This window comes from Engraulis encrasicolus, chromosome 21 (assembly GCF_034702125.1).
Source record: "Engraulis encrasicolus isolate BLACKSEA-1 chromosome 21, IST_EnEncr_1.0, whole genome shotgun sequence".
NCBI lineage: Eukaryota > Metazoa > Chordata > Actinopteri > Clupeiformes > Engraulidae > Engraulis > Engraulis encrasicolus.
In genome coordinates this window covers 23,740,264-23,766,748 of record NC_085877.1, presented here as the reverse complement: position 1 = coordinate 23,766,748, position 26,485 = coordinate 23,740,264, and the positions used below count along the sequence as shown (strand labels likewise).

Here is a 26,485-nt window from a genome sequence, read left to right as displayed (position 1 = left end):
CTCGGTCCACCAGCGGCTTCGGCCCAGTGACAAAACCTATCCTCAACCTACACACACACACCACACACACACACACACGCACGCACGCACACCACACACACACACACACACGCACACCACACACACGCACAAAATATCAACAACACACACGTATGCAAGCTCCAGACTCGCACAGAGTGCGAGTGCAAAGACATGGTCTCTCTCTGTCACAGACACACGCCGCCTGATTCATATTGCATTTCTTTCCTCCTTTAGCCTCGGCCTCTGCCAGCAACTCGCATACGCATTCACAGACATAGGGGTGGGCGATATGACGATATTAAATCGTGAATCGTGGTATCGAGTACAAGATCGTGTCGAATCTGCCAAAGTGGAGAAATCGTACAGATTGTCTTGCAGTGAGGATGTTTGCTATCAGTATCAGAGTGATGTTTTCTCACTTGTGTTGTTGTCTTCACTTTATTCTTTGCATAATTGTTTTCCAATTGTACACTTTATGAGTGTCATCAGTGTGTCAATATTTTATTTATTATTACTAATTGCAAGTATATGAAAGTTGTTTTTTGTTGTTTTTATGTTTTGGATGGAAGATCGTGATCGAGATTTCAGGTAAAAAATTTGTGATATGACATTTTTGCCATATTGCCCACCCCTACACAGACACACACAGTTCTACACATGACAGCTTGATAAAAAGATTGCTCATAGTCAAACAGCTCAGGTGAACATATCACATTACACTATTTGCTGTTGTACAACAGGCAGACAAAAAAAAAAAATCTCTCTCTCTCGGTCTCTCTCTCTCTCTCAGCGAGTGAGTGTGAGAGTGAGAGCGAGAGCAAGTGAGTGAGTGAGTCACACACACGCGCACAGGAAAGCAGGGCTTGCTAATTGAATCAGCTGATGAGAGGGCCCTACTGAGAGAGCAACCCATGACTCCTGACACCTGCTCCCTAGCCACACACACACACACACACACACACACACACACACACACACACACACACACACACACACACACACACACACACACACACACACACACACACACACACACATGCTATACGAACACAGGGGCAGAGCCACACGCACAGGGACAGATTATCAAACACACTTACAGGAAGCATAGCACCATGGCAACACATGCACCAGCCAATCAGCATGGGGTGATGAGAGTTACATCACAACTGTGGAAGTGGGTTCAAAAACAAAACAACAAAAAGTGCAGCACATGTAGAGGGGACGCCGTGGGTTCTCTTCTAAAGTGAGGCATCGGTAAAACAAAACGTTCTATTGACTTCACTCGCTGCTAGTAGCGATGTGAATGTAGCTTTAGACACTATTCTCAAGAGTTTAATCAACCTCCCATACGAGAAAATGCTTAAATGGTTCTCAGACTAAATACCACTAGTGATTTAGGCTGGCAATAGTCAGGCCGACCAAGCCGTACCCGGATGACAGGATCTTGGAGAAGGAGTCGGTGCGGATGCATCGGCCGTCGACGTCCATGGAGAGGAAGGTGGGGGCCCAGGGCTGAGGAGAGAAGCACAGTCAAGATGTTAGCCACAATCAACCCTTCCGTGGCCTAACGGTACAAACACACCAAGATATTCGCGTTCACTGACGCACCGCGAGTCCGAGAGGTTCGCGGGCTGCCTTGCACACTGCACAGTCAGCGTTCACGTTCTCTCCGCGGGCAGCAGCCATTCATTTTCAATGGAGCCCGCTCATTGAGTGCGGACGCCCGCGCAGGAAAATAGACTCGTTCTATTTTCAAGGAGCAGCGCGGACATGTCCAGACGGGCCGGATATGCGCCGCGCTCACACCGCGCTCCTGTGTGCAAGGCATAATCCGTTTACATATTCTAACCGTTTCGGACTGTGGACGTTAAGTGGACGTCCGCGCTTGCGGTGTGTATGCACCATAACTGGGTTACTATGCCGGCGACCCGGGTTCGATTCCCGGCCCGGGTCATTTCCCGATCCTTCCCCCATCTCTCTCTCCCCACTGACTTCCTGTCTCACCTCCACTATCCTGTCAGAAATAAAGGCAAAAAACAAATCAACGCCACAATCGAAAGACAGGGGGGAAAGAGGGAGAGGGTGAGAGACAGGCAGCTGGAAAAAAGAGTGAGGGGAAAGGAGAAAATTCCATATAGAGGGAGAGAAAGAGTACCTGTAGCTGTGTGACCGTGTGCGAAAGAGAAGGGAGACATCTGTGAGCATACTGTTTGTGTGTGTGTGTGTGTGTGTGTGTGTGTGTGTGTGTGTGTGTGTGTGTGTGTGTGTGTGTGTGTGTGTGTGTGTGTGTGTGTGTGTGTGTGTGTGTGTGTGTGTGTGTGTGTGTGTCCTCGTGACTGGACTGTGTAGCAGAGTGGTGTATTTGATTTCAGGGAAGTGTCTGATACTTGACAGCACACACAATACCATATTCTCCCTTGGGTGTGTGTTTTACTGTCGGTGAGAGAAAGGAAGAGGGGATAGAGAGAGAGAGAGAGAATTGGAGAGAAAGAGATGGTAAAAGGAGATGGTGATGGAACTCTAATATTTGACAACACTACAATATCACATTCCCTTGTCTGTGTGTACGTGTGCATGCGGTAATATTTGCCAACCCACCCACACCCACACGCACGCCCGCACACACACACACTCACACACACACACACACTCACAGGGTAAGAGATTAGAGAGATATCAATCCATTGAGAGGCCCCAGTAGTGGAGCTTGTACAGCTCATATTATTGCACACATGTAGTCTGCCTGGGGCAAGGGTTTGCATTGGCATTGGCATTTCTGGCTCTCTTGTGCTCGGTCTTGTGTGTGTGTGTGTGTGTGTGTGTGTGTGTGTGTGTGTGTGTGTGTGTGTGTGTGTGTGTGTGTGTGTGTGTGTGTGTGAGTGAGTGAGTGAGTGAGTGAGAGAGACAAACTATGACAGGAAGTCAGTGTGTGTGTGTGTGTGTGTGTGTGTGTGTGTGTGTGTGTGTGTGTGTGTGTGTGTGTGTGTGTGTGTGTGTGTGTGTGTGTGTGTGTGTGTGTGTGTGTGTGTGTGTGTGTGTGTGTGTGTGTGTCTGTTTCATGCCTGAAGTCCTGTAATATACAAGCGTTCAATCCAGTTGAGAGATAGAGTGAGCGAGATAGAGAGAGACAGACAGAGAGAGCGAAAGAGAGAGAGAGAATGCATACAACTTATGATTTATAGATAATTCAATGCGTGTAGTAGGCTATAGGTGATGATGTCTAGCCTATGATGTACAGCATGCATGTATTGTAAGCAATATATTTGTATATATGATGTGCAGTCTGTAGGTGTGCTGGAGTGACAGTGAACGAAAAAGAAAGAAAGAAAGAAAGAAAGAAAGAGAGAGAGAGAGAGAGAGAGAGAGAGAGAGAGAGATGGAAGGAGAAATGGGAAATGAAGGCCGTGGGTGGTGAGGTTACCTTCTGGAACTGCAGGAAGTAATAGGGGTCATCTTCAATAATGAGAAGGTCATACTTCCTCGCCAACTGCAAAACAGAACAGGAGAGGAGAAAAAAGGCTATTGAAAACCCTTGCACACCACCTCCACACACATACAGAAACACATAGACAGCGAAACACACACACAAAGAAAGACGGGCGCACGCGCACACACACGCACGCACGCACACACACAAATCAGCAAAAACAGCTTCTCAAGGCCGGCTGGTCAATTCATGTCATGAGAATGATATGCAGGAACAGTACAGTACATCAAGTTCTGGACCTGTACTTGTAGTAATGTAATGTAATGTAGTGTATTTGAATGTACTGGATAGTACTAATGAATACTAATATGATAAGTATGTCCTTTACTGACTCCATGTACTCACTGGCTTTGTGTGGCGGTCACGCGATGTACAAACTTTAATACAAATAATAAATGTAACAACATAATAATACAATGTCATGTAATGTACTACAGTAACCCTGTCCTCACAGTCAAATCTCACATACATCCCAATTACAACCAGATGCAGGGTCAAAAACACGTAGGCTTAATGAAGGTGAAGATGAACCGCACACAGATGAACTCTCTTTTAATTTATTTTGTTTTAGTGACATTTTAAACCAGCACTCTGCAATAATATGAATGGAAAGGGAGCTCGTCGGTGTGCGGTTCATCAAACATCTTTGGTAACGCTTTAGAATAAGGCTCTTCTAATAAGCGTTTATAGTCACTAGTAAGTAGGTAGTAATACCCTTACAAGTGCCCAATAACATGCTTATTAACTTTGTTAACATCTTATAAGCTGCTTATTTTTTAGTCTTATTTAAATTGGTACACATATCCATCTTGATATGCTGACTAATACTAGATATGGAGGCGTTGCGAAAAAACTACATTTTCAAGATGGCTGCCATGTATACCGATTTCGATTTTCATGCTTTTACTCAAATAAAGTTACTCATCAGATGTTAACAACGTTAATAAGCATGTTAACAAAGTTAATAAGCATGTTATTGGGCACTTGTAAGGGTATTACTACCTGCTTATTAGTGACTATAAACGCTTATTAGAAGAACCTTATTCTATGTTCTTCTAGGTTCCCAACCTTTCCCTAACTTGGGGCTCACTAGAAATGTTCACAAATGTTCACGGCCCACCTCTGACCCAATAAACAATACAACCCAAATAAATAGGCAACAGCAACGCATACAAATATCATTTGATTTTTTTTTTTTTTTAGAAAATCATTTCGCTGCCCACTCTGAATACCTTTGCAGCCCACCAATTGTAATCACTGACCTAGTGTAATGTAGTGGATCCCTCTACTCACTTCGTACACCTGCTGCTAGTGCGCAGTGGTCATGGAGGGCCCTGGTGGGATTGCCCCCGTTGGGGACGGTAATGTAATGTAATGAATTCAATGTAATGTAGTATCATTCTGTAGTCAATTACGGCCTCTACTCACCTCGTACACCTGCTGCTTGCGCGCGGTGGTCATGGAGGCCCCGGTGGGGTTGCCTCCGTTGGGGATGGTGTAGAGCACGCGGGGTAGGTTACTGCCGGGCTTGGAGGCGTCCGCCGGGTCCCAGCGAGACAACACCTCCCGCAGGCCGTCCGGGATCATGCCGTGCTCGTCACTCGGCACATTGATGATGTTGCAGCCCAGAGGCTGGAGCTGTGGACATGAAGGGACATGGATTTACACATGAATATTTATAATATAATATAATATTCTGTCACGTTACATGCTATATTGTATTGTATACAGTATTATAATTATATGCGCACAGTGATTATATAGTAATAGTATAGTATATTTAGTGTGTATAATTTGCATTATATAACATTACACTTAGCTGATGCTTTTATCCAAAGCGACTTACAGATATTTTAGGTGCGGGGCATTGGTTAAAGTCCCCAGAGTTATGTGGGGTCGGATACCTTGCTCAAGGGCACTGAAGTCATGAACCAAGGTGGGGAGAGGTGAGGGTGAGATTCGAACCTGCAACCCTCTGCATTGAAGCCCAATTCCCTAACCATTGGAGCACGGCTTCTGAATTCATATACAAGGCATTAGGTCTATGTACTGTAGATACTGTACTTCTATATACCGCTGGCCATCTGGGATCATGCCTTGTTCATCACTGGGTATGTTGATAAGGTTGCAGCCCAGCGTTTGGATCTGTGTGCATTACATATACATGGAATCTAAATTTTGTTTATAACCCAACTGCGCGAACCTAGCTGCACAACTCAACCTCTGATCGTTGCAAACAGCTGTCGGTCAAAAAATTAGCTCACGTGGTTGGCTGCCAGTGTCTGGCCCCCCCCCTCATAACATCGTGTTAACAAACACTGAGAACCCATGTATAGCCTACTGCTTTGTAACTGGAGCTGGGCTGGAGAGCTGGGCTCATACTCTTTCATAACTGGAGCTGTGTCTATGATATACAATATATTACATACTCCTTTACAACAATACGGGTATATGGGATAGGTGTATGTATGGGCCGGCTCTCTGCGATCAGGCAGTGTCATGGCGAGTTATATTTTGTACGGTGAACTATGTATCTTCCGCATGTGAAACGAATGTATCTAAGTTACAGGTTTGAATATCATGTCGCTTATAGTCAGTTATTTACAGCTCTGTAGTCTGCAGAGGTGCACTATCCATCTGGGTGTCACGAACTGAGAGAGAGAGAGAGAGAGAGAGAGAGAGAGAGAGAGAGAGAGAGAGAGAGAGAGAGAGAAGGGGGGTGAAAGAGAGACGATTGGAAATGATTTATTGCTGCAGCAAAACCCCATCGCAACAGTTCTGTAGATTCAATGAAACTACCCTGAGGTACAGTAATAACACGGCTGGGAAATCTTCAATGAGAATCTCTTTGGTCACTAAATGAACTGAAAGATGAACACGATTAGGAAATTACGATACGATACGATGATACTTTATTGTCAGTTTGCACTGAAATTCAGTTTGCATCCCTGAGCAACACTCGTTAAGACGAAACAGAATACAGAAAACAGAAAAACATAGGCCTACACAATAACATCACATCACAAGACTATTGCACAGCTGACAAAACAAAGACACAGGCCTATGTACAGGCAAACATACATACATACATACATACATACATACATATATTACATACAACCCACATAACTTGAAGATAATACCACCATGAAGTAATAAATACTACTGATTTAGCAAAAGAATAGATTGATGTATGAAAGCATGTTTAAGTCTGTTGCGGTTGAAGCGGGGAACTCTGAAACGCCTACTTGAGGGTAATGGCTGATATTCTTGGTAGAGAGTGTGTGTGATATCTGTAGAGATGCATGTGGCCAGTCGGAGCATACTTTTATTATGGGCTTCCTGGAATAGGTTTGCTATGGGCAGCCCAATGATCTTAGAGCAGATTTTAATTTGCCGTTGGAGTTTTGCTTTATCTTTTACAGAGAGGCTATTATACCAAGCTGTACTGCAGTAAAGCATGACGCTCTGGATCACAGATGTAAAAAATAAGAAAATGATTTGGGCACTAGCACCAAAGGATCTTAATCTTCGCAGGAAGTATATGCGTTGCTGTATTTTCTTACAGGTGAAATCAATGTGGTCAGTCCAAGTCAGATTTTGGTCGATCATAACACCCAGATATTTATAGGATGGGACTTGGCTGATGTCAGAGTCATGGATTTTTACGGGAGGTAGTTGGAGCTTGGGCGGTTTACCAAAAATTATCTCCTCTGTCTTTACTGTGTTAATAATGAGGTAGTTGTTATCACACCAATCAATTAACCAGTCCACATTGCCTTGGTACAGGGTGTGGTCCTCAGGTTGTGTGAAGAGGGTCACTAGAGTAGAGTCATCTGAATATTTGAGAAGATATTGATTTGGAACATTGGTGATACAGTCAGAAGTATACAGGGTGAACAACCTGGGGGAGCTTAGGAAATTGCAGCACAGAGATGGCTGATCACAAAGAAAGGAGTGAGAAGAGCAAGAGAGAGAGAGAGAGTGTGCGGGAGAAACAGGCAGATACAGAGAGAGACAGTTATACTGAGAGAGAGAGAGAGAGAGAGAGAGAGAGAGAGCGCAACGGAGAGAGAAACAGAAAGAGAAACAGAAAGAGATCCAGACGAAGAGGGGAGTTTGTGTGTACAGTATGTGCTTGTGTGCACTCTCACATGAACCCTGGACAATTGGTGCCGTACTGCAGCCTCAGGAGCTGGTGTGTAAATGTGTGAATGTGCATGAATGCGTGTGTATTTGGAAAGTGCTTTGTTGTGATACAGCGCTATATAAATGCATGTTGCATTGTATTGTATTGTAAAGAGCTGAGAAATCTGTGGGATGCTGTGAATAGCATTCAGAGAGAGAGAGAGAGAGAGAGAGAGAGAGAGAGAGAGAGAGAGAGAGAGAGAGAGAGAGAAAGAGAAAGAGAGAGAGAGAGAGAGAGAGAGAAAGAGAGAGAGAGAGAGATATGGACAAAATGCCTGAGAGACTGAAAAATGTGTGGGATGGTGTGACTAATGTGTCTTACCACTGACAGAGTGAGAGTGAGAGTGAGTGAGTCAGTGAGAGAGAGAGAGAGAGAGAGAGAGAGAGAGAGAGAGAGAGAGAGAGAGAGAGAGAGAGAGAGAGAGAGAGAGAGAGAGAGAGAGAGAGAGAGTGGTGGATGTGATGATGAATGTCTCCTACCGCTGCCAGAGTGCCAGAATACGTGGGGGCGTCCAGCAGCACATTGTCACCAGGATTCACCAGCATCTCAAACACCTACACAGGATATGACATCACAACACAAACGCCTTCAAAACACCACAAGGCATCTCAAACACCTAAACAGGATATGGCATGACATTGCATACACCTTCAAAACACAGCACCACAAACACCTTCCAAACACCAGAATCTCAAACACCTGCACAAAAGAGGATATGGCATAACACCACTAGGGGTGTCAATAATAATCGATTTCAAACAATGCATCGATCCTACTGCCCACGATTCAATTAATCGATTCCTCCACAAGAGAATGTAGATATTTCAGCTTTTGTTGATTTATTTAACATTTCACACATAAGACAAGCCTGTAAAGCAGTGGTTCTTAACCTTTTTTCTTGAAGCACCCCCTAACCTGTGCCCTAGACAAGACGCGCAACCCCAACTCAAACGTCTACACGTGTATACGCACAAAAAATTATGCAAGTGAATAATTACAATGATTCTTGCTTTAGACATTAATGAATACTTTAACCCATTGATGCCTGATGTTGCGTTGCGCAACATTGGCCCTGGCGCCTGGAGCTGCATTACGCAACATTCAGGCTCATGAGATTTGAGACAACTTTATTAAAAATCTCTGTTTGTTTGAGAAGAATGAGCACATTCTAATGAAAGATGAGGGTCTTAGCGTTTAAATGCAAATTTGTGCATATTTTTATGTGCTTCAGAAGATGAGATATTTAGGTTTTTATAGGCTGAAGGCAGCTTTTCTTAAAAAGGTCTCAGGCATTCAGCACCCTTTTTTGCAGGTGCCTTAGGCGTCAATGGGTTAATGACTTTACATTAGGTTCAAAACGTGATTTAGTTTGGTCTTGATTTGACTTAATTATAATGTTTGGAAGCAGAATTTTGGTCACAACGTTAACACAAACAAAATTTTGCGCACCCCCTGAAATCTCTGGCGCACCCCCAGGGGGTGCCCGCACCCCAGGTCAAGAACCACTGCTGTAAGGGAAAAAAAAGATGAACCATTGATTTGAATAGAATCGAAATGAATACAATTGTGGAGCATTCTTAAGTATCGAAAATAACGGAATCACTAGCCTAAAAAAAAAACCCGATATCACATTGAATCGCCATGAAGGCTGTGATTTACACCCGTAAACACCACACACCCCTTTTTAACATCCACACGTGTGCGTGTGTGTGTATGTTGGAGGGGCCTTCCTGGCGGTTATGCCTGTGTGTGTGCGCGAGTGTGTGTGTGTGTGTGTACCTTGCACAGGCCCTCCTGGCTGCCGGTGGTGACGCACATCTCCATCTGCCCCCTCTCAGGGCTGTAGCTGGCCGTGGGAGGGTTGTGGAGACTCCTCTGAAGCTCCTTCATCCACGACACCAGCTCTGGGATACTGCACAGAGATACAAGGATACCATGACAGTTTATTAGTGAAATTACATAAAGCAACAAACGTGCAGTGAAATGAATTGGCCTGTGCAAAAAGTGTGCTTAAGGAGGAAGGAGCTGTTAATATTTTGATGTTAATATTAATATTTATATCTATGACTTTTATGTACATATATTAATTATTATTTTGATACTGTTGTACAATTTGTGATTTTTTAATTTCCTCCTCTGTTTTCCAAAATGAGAATGGTAAAGACATACTCTGAGCGATAGAAAGGTTTCTTACAGTTTCCTTGTAAAGCAGAAAAGTGTAAAAAAAAACCCAAAACAAACAGATTTTGTTGAACATCAGCCGTTTTCTCGAAACCACTGCATTCCAGAAAAAAAAGCCCTATACGTCAGATGAAACTGCACCGTCAGACCTCAGGCAGGACAGCCCCAAAGCTTTACTCCAAATTTGCATCTGAGACGGTTTTTGGCCCGGAGCTGGTGTTTGATCTAAAAGGCAGCAAAACCCCACATGCTTCAGTGAGTGGCAAAATGTTGATGAAGGTTTTCCCGAAATCCACTTCTGTTTCATTCTGCTCTCTGCCAGCCTTGTAGACGTAGTGCAGAGTCAGGTTCGAGACAAGACAGACAGACCTAATGCTTTTCCATCTGATGTAAGAGTCTGCAATTCCATATACTTTATGGAAATGTATGTGCTAAGATGGCCATTTCATCGATCTGATGTCTGAGACACATCGGCTAAAAGTCACGCACACCCGTGCGCGCGCACAGACGTACACACGTACACACACACACACACACGAACACACACACACACACACACACACACACACACACACACACACACACACACACACACACACACACACACACACACACACACACACACACACCATCTTGTCACCAGGCCCCCAAGCCCCTCAATAGTGAATAACAGCCCACACTTTACTACAGTAGTGGTAATTTTCTTGGAGCACCCACTCAACAACACCATCATCCAATAGAAGAGTGTGTTCAGCTGGAGGCTGAAAGCACTGAAATTCAGGACTGACTGACTGACTGGGGAAATCATTTGTCCCAAGAGCCATGCAACTGTGTAATCTGTCCATTAAGGACAAAAAGAAACTCTGGGACTTTTCTGCATGACCACCTTATTTACTTTTTATCTACTTTTTATTTATTTTATTTTATTTTTATTTTTATTTTTACTTCTATTTTTGATCTACAGAGCAAACCGGAAAAAGAATTTCCCCTTGGGGATTAATAAAGTTGAATCTAACCTAATCTAATCTAATCTAATCTAATTTTGGTTCAAATGTTCATTCTTTTGAAGATTTGCTTGAGGCCCCAGCTGACCCTAGAGTCGCCTCTGCACAGGCGCGCGTGCGCACACACACACACACTGCAACTTATATATTTTATTTTCAGGTATGTTTTTCAGTCTTTTACCACAAGGTACCTGTTTACTGCTCTTAGAAAAAAGGCAGTAATTATTAGAGATTAATGTCAACATGTTAAAACTTTATGAAATTGTATGTGCTAAGATGGCCATTTCATTAATCTGATGTCTGAGACACATCGGCTAAAAGTCAAATTATCTCCTTCCGTCCTTTCCTGTAGCTTGTGGCCTCTTTCCACGATTTCGCCTTGCCTCCTTGGAAGAAACACGTTTCCCCACTGTCAACCTAGGTGGAGCAGCCTTTGGGGGGGGCTTTTCCCCATTCAACATCCCGATTGCAAAGATCATGACCTTTGAATTGCGCTTTTGCAAGATATTGAAAAAAAACCTTGATCATCAACGATGTCAAGCCTTGCGACACAAGGTTATAAGCTACAGGAAGGAATTAGTTTCACTTGGATGCATCTTGACAGGCTGTTGAGACTGTGCCAGCATGAACACCGCAGCCTGGCGCCTAAAAATAAAACCGCAAGCTTCAGTATGTGGCAATATTACTGCATGTCTCACTGCAAACCACTAGGGGCGATGTGGGCTAAATATTGCCAGAAGTGAAGGCAAAAGGATTAGGCTACACAGCAATGGCTTGAGCTGTACAATCATGCAAATGTATTGCTTACACTTCCCTTCACTTGTCAGTACCCAAAGGCACAATCCTGTGCCCACAATTCCGCTATCCTGGCCAACTAGGGGCAAGGTTTGGGTACATAATATCTGATACTAAAACAACCCTAATATCCAAATAAATATCATCCAAAACGTTACTGTTGTATCGTGAGGTGTGTGCTGATGAAGCATAACTTTTGGAAATATATCCATCCATGTCTTCAGGTACTGACAAGTCAAGGGTAATGTGAGAAATTGGCCAATAGGAAACATTTGATGACAAATAAAAATATAATTAAGGTATAAAGCTCCTATGCACACAGCTAGTGAACGCGTTTTGCTTGTGCACCAAGTGAACCTGACAAAGCACAAGCGAACAAGCATTGTTCTCTGGAAAAAAAACAGCAAAATGAAGTCCACCAGTGTGCGGTAATTCTTCTCCTTTTCTGAAAAATATGAGTAAATCAACTTGACGTGACTTGCCCGTAAGATCCCGAGTACTGCAGCGCTCTCTTCATGGTGCCCTCGTCGAACACCACCGACTGGCCATTCTTCACCTGGATGGTGGCCGACTGGAAGGGGAAGGTGTTGGGGTTGGGGGCACCCCCCGCCAGGGAGATGAGAGAGGCAGGGGAACGCTGCTGCAGCTCCGCTACACAGGCACACAGCAAAGAAGAAGAGAAGACATGTGTTAGTATGGAAGAAGAAGAAGAAGAAGAAGAAGCAGAAGAAGAAGAAGAGAGAGAGAGACAGACAGACAGACAGACAGACAGACAGACAGACAGACAGACAGACAGACAGACAGACAGACAGACAGAGAGAGAGAGAGAGAGAGAGAGAGAGAGAGAGAGAGAGAGACAGACAGACAGACAGACAGACAGACAGACAGACAGACAGACAGACAGACCCAGAGGAACAGATACAGAGAGCGAAAAAGAAAGAGAGGGGGGGGATGAAAGAAGCAAGGAAAGAATATAGATTATATACACCGGCCTTCCCCTGATTGATAACTGGGAAAGGGCACATTAGTTTGCATGTTTGTTTATGCTTATTTGTATGGCTTGTTCACATGTTTGCATTGGAGCAAAAGGCTATCAGACCTGTACATTTGCACAGGGACAAAGGAAGTACATAATTCATGATACGTCTGCAGTGCCTTACTTAGTATGCGGATTGGAGAAGGCTTCCTGGCAGCACTGACAGCTGTTAAAAACCGTGAATAGTTCATGGTGCCTAGAAATAAAAGCATATGTGCTCATTAGTTTTACAGTTAGAAGGCTGCGCAATTTCCCATTCCATGTGAAATCAGACATTTTACACAAACATCATGGAATACAACCATGGATAATGGATATTATGACATATTAAAAACAGAATAATATTCAGAGACAATAAAAACAACTAAATTTTAAAATGAATATCCCTCCCTCCATAAAATGTAGTAAAGTATTAGTAAAGTATCCCATCTTGACAGCTAACAGGGTGCTTTTGTAAGTAGGCCTAATTCACAAAGGGAGCACATAAACACTTAGCAAGATGGATGACGTAAGGGAGCGAGAACCCCCCAATTTCAAACTTTTTTTTCGATGTGCAGATAATAGTTTGCAAGGGCACGTTATGTCGTTCACAGGACACTGACTGGAGAGGCACATTGTGGGCTCCTGTGCAAGTCGATGCGGAGGCATTGATGCGGTCCACTGGACAATGTTTAAAGGCCAGTGCATCGCTCCAACAGGTCCTCGTCAAGATTAGGTCGTGTGTTCATTTCACTTGTGTCTTTAACGTGACACGACACGACATATTATAAAGCAAACATTGCTTCATTCTTGATTGCAACGTGTTTAGACTGGACACGTGCCATAGTCATAGAACAGGTTTGGGCTGCATGCTGTGTTTGTTGAACGAAACTTGGGCCATTTTGGGTTAGGATGGCAGACAGTTTATAGGCTACGTTTGAGATCTATATCTCCGACGCTGGCTCTTTTGTCGCATATGAGACTTTTGGAGGGCATGTCCCATGCACATTCATAAACGGTCTCTGTCGACATAACATGATAAAAGTCCAGACAGCACAATTACACGACTGACCTTGCGTATCTTCTTTACTTGCCAGCTGCCTGTGACACTAGGACCACAGGGAAGTGTATTTCTTTAGTCTGTTGTCTTAATGGGAGATCACTAGTGAAAAGACACAATTTCCCAGAAGCCGTAGCGCTTCCGACATGTTTACATCACATCCACAACAATCTTGGCTGCTGCTGGGCCACCACCAGCTTAGATCAGCTAACAGCAAACGAACACGCTTACCACCGTGATAAATGTCAAAAGGTATTATATTATCTTTTAGTGGAGCACACGATTATCCAGTTTTATTATGGTTCCGATGCAGTGGTACGAAAAGACCAAAGAAAACAGAAGTGCGGGCACTTAGCTGTGCAACCCACCGTTGAATCGTTGTGCTAACCGGCCTGGGCTAGAACTAGGTGAAATACAACTTTTCGCCAGCGCTTGTTGACAACTGATGTCCAGCTGTTGCTTCGTTTCAAACTGCCACTGTTCACGTGCATGCTAATGACACTTTTGAATGGTAGATTTACGAGGTTCGCCACCGGTGCAATGCAATGCAATGCAAGATGAATAACTTCACTAGCTAGCTAGCCTGTCGTTTAGCTTTCTCGCTAATGATAAAGGTGTCAATTAGATGATTATAAGAGTTAATTTAATAACTGATCTAGATTTACCAGTGTTTTATTGGTATGATATTTAAATGTCCCTGTCCTTCCTCTCACAGCTAATAAATTGTAACTTTCTGAATCTTCTCAGTTAGCAATGGGGAAGAGGAAAGACATGATGATCCATCCACGGTACCTTATAGGTAAGCCTGTCTGTTAATGTCACGCCTAGATAGATCATTTATCTGACACTGTTGACAATGATACCAGAGTTTTATAATATACTTCCCTGGATTATGTCTAATTCTGGCAGAGGGTATGCTCGCTGCTTGCAGTCACCGTCCATACAAGTCAAGTCAAGTCAACTCAAGTTTATTGTCAATACATGTGCATGAAAATGAAATGGGATTAGCAAGACAACTGCAGAAGTGTCAAAGTAGAAGTAAATTAATTAATGGTGTACGTAAAAGACCTCTCATGATTTTGCTTTGTTGTCACACCAGTTATTCCACTGTACCTTCTGAGGTAGATCGACCACAAATTTGATCCAACAAAAATCAGCTGCTTGTAGCCCTAAGGCAGATAACTCTTTCCTTGTGTCACCTCTTCATCTGAATCATTCTGTTGCCTTACCTCTTTGAGTGTTGCTTCAAGTGTGTCTGAAGTTGAAATTCTACATTCACAGTGCTATTGGTCTCTACAGCCACCGACATGTGGGGCTGACCTTATTTTGTCTACAACCAAAGCCATGCTTTGTTTAAACGCAACCTTGAGTTAAGTGATAAAACATAGCAGTGTGAAACAAAACGACTCTCCTAATTTCAATTTCACTCTGAAAGACCGGAAATTACTTTTGCCTCCTTTCCACTGCTGGTTTTCTGGTAGGCCTACAGCTCCACACAGCCACCACTTTTTGCTTTTCGAATAGGCATGACACAGCTCAATCGTAATGCAAAAAGGGGCGGCTGAGTCACGCTGTGTAGAGCTGTAGGCCTATCAGAAAAACGGCAGTGGAAAAGAGGCATTAGTGTTCTTCTTTAGAGCTTGAAGGTTGACCTGGAAGGAGAAACTTTACTCTCTTGCATCGTCCAATCATCCTTTCTTGATTGCCACAAGACACCCTATCAGAACCCGTTTTTTTTTGGTCTTTATGTATGGCTTTGTGTGCAGTTTTGTCTGTCTTTCAGTGTATCTTATATTGTGTGTAAGATGCTAGACACCTTGATTTCCTTTGGTATTAAACAAAGAGCTGAACTCTAACTGAAAAAATCTTCCTACGTTTTCTCTCCACCACCAGGGGAGCGTGGTGAGCTGGGAGTTTATAACGCCCACCGCAGCAAGAAGCACAAAAAGCACAAAAAGCACAAGAAGAAGCACCACCGCGAGGAGAGCTCGCCAGACGACTCAGACTCCGGCCTGCCCATCATCGTCAAGCCGCCCCCGCAACTCAAGCTGAAGATCAAGCTTGGAGGACAAACGCTGGGAACTAAAAGGTAAAGCAGAGTCTGGTTGTTTTAAGATTGTGGACAGGTTTTTTTGTTGTTTAGACTTAATTAGTGGTAGGACAGTTTGAGAGAGAGACATGAAACGTTTTTGGGAGAGAGAGAGACGGGGAAGGGATATACATACAGCTATATATGGGTCATTTCACGTGAAATCAGACACTTTGGGACCCGACCGACCCGGATTTCAATCATACTTGGTGTGCCTTTTTAGTAGCAAGGTAGCACCCCAGAACTGCATTGGTTTGAATCTGACACTAATATTAAGGGAGAAACAGACTAGGAAAGTTTCACATGTGAGGGTAGGACACTATACATTCAGCCTTGAATATATCAGTCAGTGTTAGTCACAAAAAGATGCCTGTGGTGTTATTTGAAAGCTCTTTTCTGGCTCTACATATTACACAATCAGCTTGGAATACAACAACTCTCAGAATATGAATTATGATAAATTGAAAAATTAAAAATTGAATATCTAAAAAACCTATATTTAAAAATGGCCAGTTCCTTGTCCAAACGTAGCCGGCAATGTCATTAGCAACACCTCAAATGCTGGTGTTCGGTTCTTTATTCATTTCAGAGAGAATTTGACTCACAAATATGGCATCATACAGACCACTTACTAAAAATATGGTAATACCATAGTAGCATCACATGACAAAACAAAAACAAAACAAAAATGGTCAGTTTCCATGGTCCCAGGTTTCAGAAACTAAGGCAGATGTCCATTTATACACACCAAATGATGATATGTGAATGTTTGAACATTCCTTCTCTGTGTACCTGTGTCATCTTCCCTTTACCGTACTTTAAAGAGATAATCAATGGCTACACTCTCATTTTGTACTCTACCAGTGCATTTGAAGCAGCAGCTGTGTCTTTTGTAGATAATGTATAAGTACGTCCCGTTGCAGTTAGGTTCCACTACCAGAAGCACATTCTGATGATCCATGACAAGTCTATCTGGTCTGAAGGGAAAAGTGAAGGATGGAGATGGTCCATGAGGATGCAGGAAGTTCAGTTTCACCTCTCCAGTGCTCAGCATACATTCCTCAACACATGCTAGCCACCAGTTGCCATCATATACAGCTACAACATACCCTTTGATGCTTGAAAATGTAACACATTCCTTTACTGAGCTCACTCTTTCAACTCCTTCTCTGAATGCGGAAAATGGCCTAATGTCCATTGACAATGGGCAGAAGCTGTGTAGTTTTTGAGTACCTGGAATAGTTCTTGCAGATTCAAACCTCTTCAACAGGTTCTCAGCTTCATGATGGTGCATCTCTCTCAAGAACATCCATTGCCAGTTTGCCACAACAGAGATGTACCATCATGAAACTGATAACCTGTTGAAAAGGTTGGAATCTGCAAGAACTATTCCAGGTACTCAAAAACTACACAGCTTCTGCCCATTGTCAATGGACACAGTGGAAGTTAGGCCATTTTCAGCATTCAGAGAAGGCAGAGTTGAAAGAGTGAGCTCAGTAAAGGAATGTGTTACATTATCAAGCATCAAAGGGTATGTTGTAGCTGTATATTATGGCAACTGGTGGCTAGCATGTGTTGAGGAATGTATGCCGAGCACTGGAGAGGTGAAACTGAACTTCCTGCATCCTCATGGACCATCTCCATCCTTCACTTTTCCCTTCAGACCAGATAGACTTGTCATAGATCATCAGGATGTGCTTCTGGTAGTGGAACCTGTAACTGCAACGGGACGTACTTATACATTATCTACAAAAGACACAGCTGCTGCTTCAAATGCACTGGTAAAGTACAAAATGAGAGTGTAGCCATTGATTATCTCTTTAAAGTACGGTAAAGGGAAGATGACACAGGTACACAGAAAAGGAATGTTCAAACATTTACATATCATCATTTAGTGTGTATAAATGGACATCTGCCTTAGTTTCTGAAACCTGGGACCATGGAAACTGACCATTTTTGTTTTGTTTTTGTTTTGTCATGTGATGCTACTATGGTATTACCATATTATTAGTAAGTGGTCTGTATGATGCCATATTTGTGAGTCAAATTCTCTCTGAAATGAATAAAGAACCGAACACCAGCATTTGAGGTGTTGCTAATGGCATTGCCGGCTACGTTTGGACAGGGAACTGGCCATTTTAAAATATAGGTTTTTTAGATATTCAATTTTTAATTTTTCAATTTATCATAATTCATATTCTGAGAGTTGTTGTATTCCAAGCTGATTGTGTAATATGTAGAGCCAGAAAAGAGCTTTCAAATAACACCACAGGCATCTTTTTGTGACTAACACTGACTGATATGTTCAAGGCTGAATGTATAGTGTCCTACCCTCACATGTGAACCTTTCCTAGTCTGTTTCTCCCTTAATATTAGTGTCAGATTCAAACCAATGCAGTTCTGGGGTGCTACCTTGCTACTAAAAAGACACACCAAGTATGATTGAAATCCGGGTCGGTCGGGTCCCAAAGTGTCTGATTTCACGTGAAATGACCCATATATATACAGCATATGCACCACAATAACACAGTAACACGGACTCCAAATATGGTATATGCACCACATTGTAGTTATCATTTGATTTATGACTATTTGTTTTTGTGTGTGCCTTAGTGTGCCCACCTTCAGCGTAGTCTCCGAAGCCCCCCGTTCTCCCTCTCCACTCATGATTGTGGACGATGAAGATGATGATGACGACGATGACGATGATGTCGACGACGACGAAGAGGATGATGATGGCGATGGTGATGAGGAGGAGGAGGATGATGATGACAACGATGATGATGATGATGATGATGATGAGGAAGACGACGACGACGAAGAAGAGGAGGAGGAGGAGGAGGAGGAACCTTCAGAAGGAGTCCCCATCGAGCAGTACAGAGCCTGGCTAGGTGTGTGAGAGTGTGTGTGAGTGAGTGTGTGTATGTCTTTGTGGGATGTATTGCCGCTTTCTACTGTGTACACTTAGTTATGCATAAGTAATTTGTTTCATCAGATGAGGACAGTAACCTGGAGCCTGGTTCTCTGGGTGAGCTGAACTCCGGGTCTCTGCTGGGCCCCATGGACGAGGAGGAGCGCTGGCTGGACGCGCTGGAGAAAGGGGAGCTGGACGACAACGGGGAGCTCAAGAAGGAGATTGACGAATCACTGCTCACCGCACGACAGGTAAGAATGAAGCCATCACACAAGTTGTGTATCAATGACTGTTTTCGGGCTGGCCAGAATGTTGCCTGGTGATGCCCGTTTCCGCATCAGTTACATTCGGAACCAAAGTTCTTAACTGTGAACGTTGTGTATTTTACCCGGTGTTGCCCAAATGAACCTACTGGCGTACATCCATGTTGTCGTTGTTTCATATCGCACACCACCTTAACGGTTCCCGAATGCTTAAATTTTCAGTTGGTTCGAGATTCGGTGTGGGAATGTGCACCGGCGTCCTTTCCTTTCGACCGGAACACGCTAAATTAGAGCCAGGAGCGATGGGGAAGGAGCATCTTTTGCTTGCCTAGAGCCTCCTCTCCCAAATTGGAAATTTTTAATGCATTCAGTGCTAATGAACGTGCCAGTGCTAAAAAAATAAATAACACTACTTCTGGGGCCTATTCTACAAAGCTGGTTCAGGAGTAAACCAAGTTCTTAAGAAAATGAGAACACCAGGCTCTTCTATTAGATGATTTACCTCTTAACTTAACCTGGTTTTCTCCTGAACCAGCTTTGTAGTATAAACCCCTCGACAGTGGCAGCAGAATGGTGGAGGATGCTCACTCATTCTAAAAGTTGCAGAACCCTCTATGCCCACTGGGGGGCTGTATGCAGAAAGTGAGGGATTCCCATTCCCACTTTGGGATCACACAGCATACCTCAGTGGACAGGACACACAATGAAATACAAAAATGTGTGGCCCTGCCGTGGCATAATAGTAGGGCACTGGGTTACTATGCCGTCAACCTGGGTTCCATTCCGGCCCAGGTCATTTGCCGATCCTTCCCCGTCTCTCTCTCCCCACTCATTTCCTGTCTCTCCTCCAATGTCCAGTCAAAAATAAAAGTATAGAGACAAAAGAGCTCCCACACACTGTTCACATTTGCAGAGTTTTATTTGCGACATTTCGGTCTAATGACCTTCTTCAAGCAATTCAGCAATTCAAGAACTGCTTGAAGAAGGTCATTAGACCGAAACGTCGCAAGTAAAACTCTGCAAATGTGAACAGTGTGCGGGAGCTCTTTTGTCTCAACGTTGGTGGTTCCACTCCTAGGCACCTGGCCTAAGGAGGTGTGCAAGAATTGTAAAAATAAAGGTATAAAAAACCCTAAAAAAGGTACCATGCATGCATGCGTGAGGGCTTGGCAGCATGTTTAATCCAGTGTGTGTATCCATCCATCTTTCAGAAAGCGCTCCTCCATAAACAGCAGTGCCAGCCGCTGCTGGAGCTCCCCATTGGCCTCCAGGTGAAGGAGCCCACGGCGGAGATGCTGCGCAAGCGCGAGGAGAGGGCTCGGCAGCGGCGCCTGCAGGCGGCGCGCAAGGCAGAGGAGAGCAAGAACCAGACCATCGAGCGGCTCACCAAGACCACCACCACCAGCAGCAAGACCAAGGCCAAGGGACGCAGTGGCGGCCGGGGAGCAGCCAGCACAGAGCGCCGCACCAAGCAACAGGTACAACGTCTAATTCCTGTTTAATTGCTGCATTCTCTGGACTCTAAACCGCTGTTTCCCACCCCTCATGCTCCGTGGCTTATACCACAGTGCCTGCTTAATGTATAGATTATGATGTGTGACACGCCACACAATATTAAATGTTTACAGTGACCAACACAAGGCCGCCTGTTCTCTATTCAGGTGCAAAAACAATGTTGAACTTTTCCTTTTCTATTTCTGACTTCGGACAGTCATACTTTGACCCAAGTCTGGCCATAAGCCTACCCCAATGATTTGGTACTAGCAGCAACCGCAAGCAAAATAGTGAGTCAATGACATTTTAGTAGTAGCACACAGGGTGATGCAGCCAGACCTATGCCATGATTGTATGAATTAGATGATTTTTTTGTTTTGTTTTTAGTGATTTGTCTAAGAAGCATATGCATTGCAGTATATTAATTAACAATTGTGAATTCATTTATGGGCATTAGCTGTGGTTGGACCACCTGACGTCTGAGCCCAAAAATACTTGACTGACCCTAGGAATGGCACTGCTCTTGTAACTGTGCATTATACACCGCATTTCACATTATTACGCAAATGACATTTTTTGCCGTTTTCCTAAATAATCAATAGAAATGACAGTCGTCATAATTTTCAAGTAATCGGCCATTAGAGTACAATTCAAACGTTTTTGAATGAACCTTCCAATGATAACGGTATTTTTTTAAATAACAAAAAACTTAAAATGCCCAAAATGCTCTGTTCGAAATTATTACGCAAAACAGTTTTGTAGTGTTGTAATACAAATTTCTTTCTTTTTTTCCCATTTACATCAAAACAGTTGGCATTTGGTAACTTCTAAATTACATTTCGATGTTCAAAACTTGGTCATAAGCTGTAACTGGAATGCTGCGTTTAACATTGAAGTCAATGGCAGGGCATTGCATGGGAGTTATGGAAGCCTAGATATCCTTGATGCTTTGCTCTCAGCTGTTTTTGTTTGTTTGGTCTGGTGACCCACACTTCACTCTTCAATATACCCGTAGATTTCCATGCCACGTGTAGGTGCTTTGGAGGTGATGACATTCTAACTCACCAGACATAGCATCCCATTCATTTTCAATGGGGTTTTATGTCTGGTGCGTTAGAATGTCATCACCTCAAAAGCACCTTAACATGGTATGGAAATCTACAGGTATATTGAAGAGTGAAGTGTGGGTCACCAGACCAAACAAACAAAAACAGCTCAGAGCAAAGCATGAAGGATATCTGTTCTGGGCTTCCATAACTCCCATGCAATGCCCTACCATTGACTTCAATGTTAATCGCAGCATTCCAGTTACTAAGACAAAGAGCTTATCACCAAGTATTGAACATTGAAATGTAATTTAGAAGGTACCAAATTCCAACTGTTTTGAGGTAAATGGGAAAAAAAGAAAGAAATTTGGATTACAACACTACAAACCTATTTTGCGTAATAGTGACATCTTTAACATCTCTCTGGAGCAAGCAGTCATCCCATCACTTTTCAAAGCTGCTACCATCATACCCGTGCCGAAGAAATCATCACCATCATGCTTCAATGACTACCGTCCTGTAGCACTGACGCCCATAATCATGAAGTGCTTCGAACGGCTAGTCCTGTCACACATCAAAGCCACCCTACCCCCCACCCTGGACCCCTACCAGTTCGCATACCGAGCCAAGCGATCCACGGAGGATGCAATCTGCTCTGCCCTCCATCCAGCCCTCACCCACTTGGACAATAAAGACTCATATGTGAGAATGCTGTTCATTGACTTCAGTCCAGCATTCAATACCATAATACCACAACAACTCATCAGAAAACTGGACAAACTAGGTTTCAGCACCTCCCTCTGCAACTGGCTGCTGGACTTCCTGATGCAGAGACCACAAGCAGTACGGGTAGGGAATAACACCTCAAGCACCCTGACCCTGAGCACGGGGGCTCCACAAGGTTGTGTATTCCTCAGCCCCCTGCTGTTCACGCTGCTGCTGACACATGACTGCACAACGACCCACAGCACTAACCCATCTAGTGAAGTTTGCGGATGAATACAACACTGGTGGGCCTCATCACTAAGGGCGATGAGACCCACTACAGAGAAGAAGTAGACCTGCTGGCCAGATGGTGCAAAGACAACAACCTCCTGCTGAATGTCAACAAGACCAAGGAGATTGTTGTCAACTTTCAGAGGGTCCAAAAACAACTGCCACCACTGACGGTGATGCTGTGGAGAGAGTGAGCAGCACCAAGTTCCTTGGAGTGCACATCAGCGACGACCTCTCTTGGACCACCAACACTACATCACTGGCGAAGAAGGCCCATCAGCGTCTCTACTTCTTGCGCAAACTAAAGAAGGCAAGTGCTACACCCTCCATCATGACAACATTCTACTGAGGAATCATAGAGAGCGTCGTGTCCAGCTGCATCACGTGGGAGGAAGCTGCACGGAGAAAAACAGGAAGACACTCCAGCGTGTTGTGAACACAGCGAAGAAGATCATTGGAGTACCACTCCCCTCCCTGCAGGACATTTACACCGCACGCCTCACCCGAAAAGCACTGATGATCATCAAAGACACAAGCCACCCTGCACACAAACTGTTCAGCCTCCTGCCCTCTGGAAAGAGGTACAGGCGCCTCCGTTCCCGTACCACCAGGCTTGCAAGCAGCACGATGCATCAAGCAATCAAGATACTGAACACTCAACCCACTCTCCCTTCTCTGTCAGCCTCTAGCCAGCCAGGCCACTGACAACGCTCCCCCCCCTCATCCCCACCACCATATCTGCGACTGAACATTCCACCTGCACTACTACATCTGTGACTGAACTTTCAACCTGCACTAACTCAAAACATATACACATGCACACACACACACACACACACTCACTCACACACACACACACACACACACACACTGCACTTTCTGCACTAAAACCCATACACACACACACACACACACACAACTCATACTCACACACATACACACACACACACACACACATACACAGGTACACACACACAGACGCACACCGCACTTTCTACCTGCACTAAACACACACACACACACACACACGCACAAGCACACGCACACGCACACACACACACACACACACACGCACACACAACACATACAAACACACACACACACACACATACTGCTGCTGGTGTATTTAATAAAAACCTTTTTTAATTATTTATTTCTTCAAATGCTACTATTACTATGTCAGAACGCTATAAAGGACTTTTAGAAAAAGCACAACAAAAATACCTCCTCTTAATGTATGTTCTCTACAAGTCTTCTGTTGTCCAGTCTTGCACTTTAAATGTCTGTATGAGCAATGTCTACGTCCATACTGTCTTATGTCCATGTATGAGTACTGTCTATGTCTATACTGTCTATGTCCTTACCTAGATTAGTCTATGTCTGCATGGGAGAGCAAGAAACGCAATTTCAAATTCTTTGTATGACCAGTGCATGTAAAGAAATTGACAATAAACTTGACTTGAACTTGAACTTGAATAATTTGGAACAGAGCATTTTAAGTTTTTTATCATTTAAAAAAAATACCGTTATCATTGGAAGGTTCATTCAAAAACTTTTAAATGGTACTCTAATGGCTGATGACTTGAAAATTATCATGACTGTCATATTGATTATTTGGGGAAACAGCGAAAAATGTAATTTGCGTAATAATGTGGAATGCAGTGTAAAGGGACACTCTGTGAGATTTTTAGTTGTTTATTTCCAGAATTCATGCTGCCCATTCACTAATGTTACCTTTTTCATGAATACTTACCACCAGCATCAAATGCTAAGTATTCATTATGACTGGAAAAATTGCACTTTTCATACATGAAAAGGGGGATCTTCTCCATGGTCCGCCATTTTGAATTTCCAAAAATAGCCATTTTTAGCTGCAAGAATGACTGTACTTGGATCATACTAGAAAATATTTGTTTATTACTTAGTAAACTTTCATGTAAAGATCAAATTTGGCAATAGGCAGCCCAGTTTCAACGAGCAGCATAGTTGCAGTACCTTTTTTGACCATTTCCTGCACAGTGTCCCTTTAAGGTGGGATGCTCATGCTCATGCTCGTTCTCCTCTCTCCAGGTGCAGACGCAGATCCCCACGGTGCGCTACCGCAGCTCCCTGGCGGACGGCAACAGCATCTCCTTCCCGGCCTCCGTGCCCTTGCCCCAGTTCGCCCCTCCGTGCCCCCCACCGCCCCTCTCCCGGCCCAGCTGCGGGGTGCGGGGCTGCCCCAACCCCAAGCGTTACGCCTGCTCCAAGACCGGGGTGCCCCTCTGCAGCCTGGAGTGCTACAAGAAGAACATGATGACAAACACACTGATGCAGATACAGGCGCCACGGGAGGTGGTAGCGTGAAGATTTGTGTGGAGCTTAAGTGTGTGTGTGTGTGTGCGTGTGTGTGTGCGTGCGTGCGTGTGCCTTTCAGTTTATTTGGGTATGTGTTTGTGTGTGTGTAAGATGCAAGTGGTGTGTGTTTTAACAGAAAAAGCCTTGGTATGTGTATGTGTTTAAAGATGAACCTTTATGGAGGATCTGAACGTGTGTGTGTGTGTGTGCGTGTGTGCGCGTGTGTGTGTTGGAGAGGATCACAATTGTGTGTGTGTGTGTGGTGGAGATTGTATGTACTGTATGTAATTGTGGGTATATCAAGGAATGGGCCTCCAGATTTACTCATTGGCAAACACATACATGTGCCCCACTGAAAGCATGGCACAGAACAATTCTTCAGTATGTGTGCTTAACAGGAAGATGAAATGACGAGAAGGCGTGCCTAACAATTATCATTCCTGTGTGTGTGCGCGTGCGTGCGTGCGTGCGCGTGCGTGCGTTTGCAATGTGTGGAGAGTATGAGGAAGTATGGGTGTAGCTTACCTCATAGGTTTGGTCACAGACAGTGCTATCTGTCAACTGTAAATATCTGATATCAAAAACCCGTCATTTTATTTATGGCTCTATGGTGGCATTATTGTCCATCTCCACATCTCTCATATTATTATTTTACTGGCAAACACAATTATGGACGAGATAAGATTCTTTTGCTACTTTGTCAGATAAACGGCAAAAACGCTGAAGTGTATTTATTATTTTCTGTATTTGCAAGGCATTGCAACGCCACAGTCGAAACAAAGTTATTTTTGTAGAAAAAAAAAAGAATAAACGAAAAAAATAATACAAAGAAATAAACATTCTTTTTTTCCCGATAAAACTTTGTTGTGTCTTTTCATTTGCAATGTCAATGTCTGAGAGATCTTGATATGATGACGTGCTGTATTGATGGATAGCGCATACTTTTACCTCTTCACAAATGCTAATCACATCTTCTACAGCCAAGAAGTACATTGCATCTGTCTTTGCCATGAAATAGCAAAATTGTGTGTGTGTGTGTGTGTGTGTGTGTGTGTAGCAGGTCACTCCCAATTTCTTGTTTTTTGTATGCAATATTTTATTTGTGGAACATTTTTTCCACTGGATCATGAATTTGAGACCATGTGAAAGGCACTTTTGAACATGGGTTTGCTGCCCTCCGTTGGCAGTGACCAGGAGTGGATTTAAGGAGATTTCCTATTAATTTCAACATGCTCACACTACCCATGACTTGTCAGTACTGGACGATGCAGCATTTTTTTTTTTTGTCCTTTCTGAGATCCTGGCCAACGAATGATGGCGTTTTACCCTTTTTTTTTACACATTCTAACAAACATCCGTCATCCCAAAAGTGTCTGTTATGTTGTAAGTTATCTGCGGATGTTGCGTAACGTTTGGATTGATATTTGGAGTGTGAACGGGTGCACCGGGCCTAGGCCCAGGGCAGGGGGCCAAGAGGTCAGACGAAATGTAGGCCATTTAACCACACGATTGTTCCAGAGAAAGGCTGTATCCTATCCTGTACCTAAAAAAATACCAGTAGTCAGTTGTCCTGAATAAAGTTAAGAGTGTCAAT

General features: G+C 43.7%; 2 protein-coding genes across 3 annotated transcripts in view; one reads left to right on the top strand and one right to left on the bottom strand.

Annotated features, from left to right (window-relative positions):
* The window catches only part of aadat (aminoadipate aminotransferase), a 26,267-nt gene extending 12,432 nt beyond the window's left edge, over positions 1-13,835 (bottom strand). Inside the window, exons 1-9 of the mRNA XM_063186387.1 lie at positions 13,765-13,835; positions 12,838-12,909; positions 12,160-12,328; positions 9,477-9,609; positions 8,177-8,251; positions 4,937-5,146; positions 3,443-3,508; positions 1,451-1,533; positions 1-47 (exon numbers count right to left, since the gene is read on the bottom strand). The exon at positions 1-47 is cut by the window's left edge and continues 50 nt beyond it. Of these exons, the coding sequence (XP_063042457.1) occupies positions 1-47; positions 1,451-1,533; positions 3,443-3,508; positions 4,937-5,146; positions 8,177-8,251; positions 9,477-9,609; positions 12,160-12,328; positions 12,838-12,904 (850 nt within the window). The 5' untranslated portion in view covers positions 12,905-12,909; positions 13,765-13,835. The remainder of the gene's footprint in view (positions 48-1,450; positions 1,534-3,442; positions 3,509-4,936; positions 5,147-8,176; positions 8,252-9,476; positions 9,610-12,159; positions 12,329-12,837; positions 12,910-13,764) is intronic.
* Positions 13,836-13,895: 60 nt separating this feature from the next.
* On the top strand, positions 13,896-25,744 carry ino80b (INO80 complex subunit B). Of its 2 annotated transcripts, none has more exons than XM_063186388.1 (7): positions 13,896-14,004; positions 14,500-14,551; positions 15,646-15,841; positions 18,455-18,732; positions 18,837-19,006; positions 20,230-20,496; positions 24,625-25,744. In XM_063186388.1, the coding sequence occupies exons 2-7, from the start codon at positions 14,506-14,508 to the stop codon at positions 24,898-24,900; spliced, it is 1,233 nt and encodes a 410-aa protein (XP_063042458.1). In that variant the 5' UTR covers positions 13,896-14,004; positions 14,500-14,505; the 3' UTR covers positions 24,901-25,744. The 2 variants fall into 2 exon arrangements, with proteins under 2 accessions (XP_063042458.1, XP_063042459.1); XM_063186389.1 differs by lacking the exon at positions 13,896-14,004 and adding an exon at positions 14,039-14,159.
* The last annotated feature ends 741 nt before the right edge of the window (positions 25,745-26,485 follow it).

What these genes read in the sequence shown, in the direction of transcription:
- ino80b (XM_063186388.1), top strand. Translation starts at nt 14,506, where the DNA reads ATGGGGAAGAGGAAAGACATGATGATCCATCCACGGTACCTTATAG. An exon ending in CCATCCACGGTACCTTATAG is followed by an intron (nt 14,552 to 15,645) that starts GTAAGCCTGTCT and finishes CTCCACCACCAG; the next exon opens with GGGAGCGTGGTGAGCTGGGA. An exon ending in GCAGTACAGAGCCTGGCTAG is followed by an intron (nt 18,733 to 18,836) that starts GTGTGTGAGAGT and finishes TTGTTTCATCAG; the next exon opens with ATGAGGACAGTAACCTGGAG.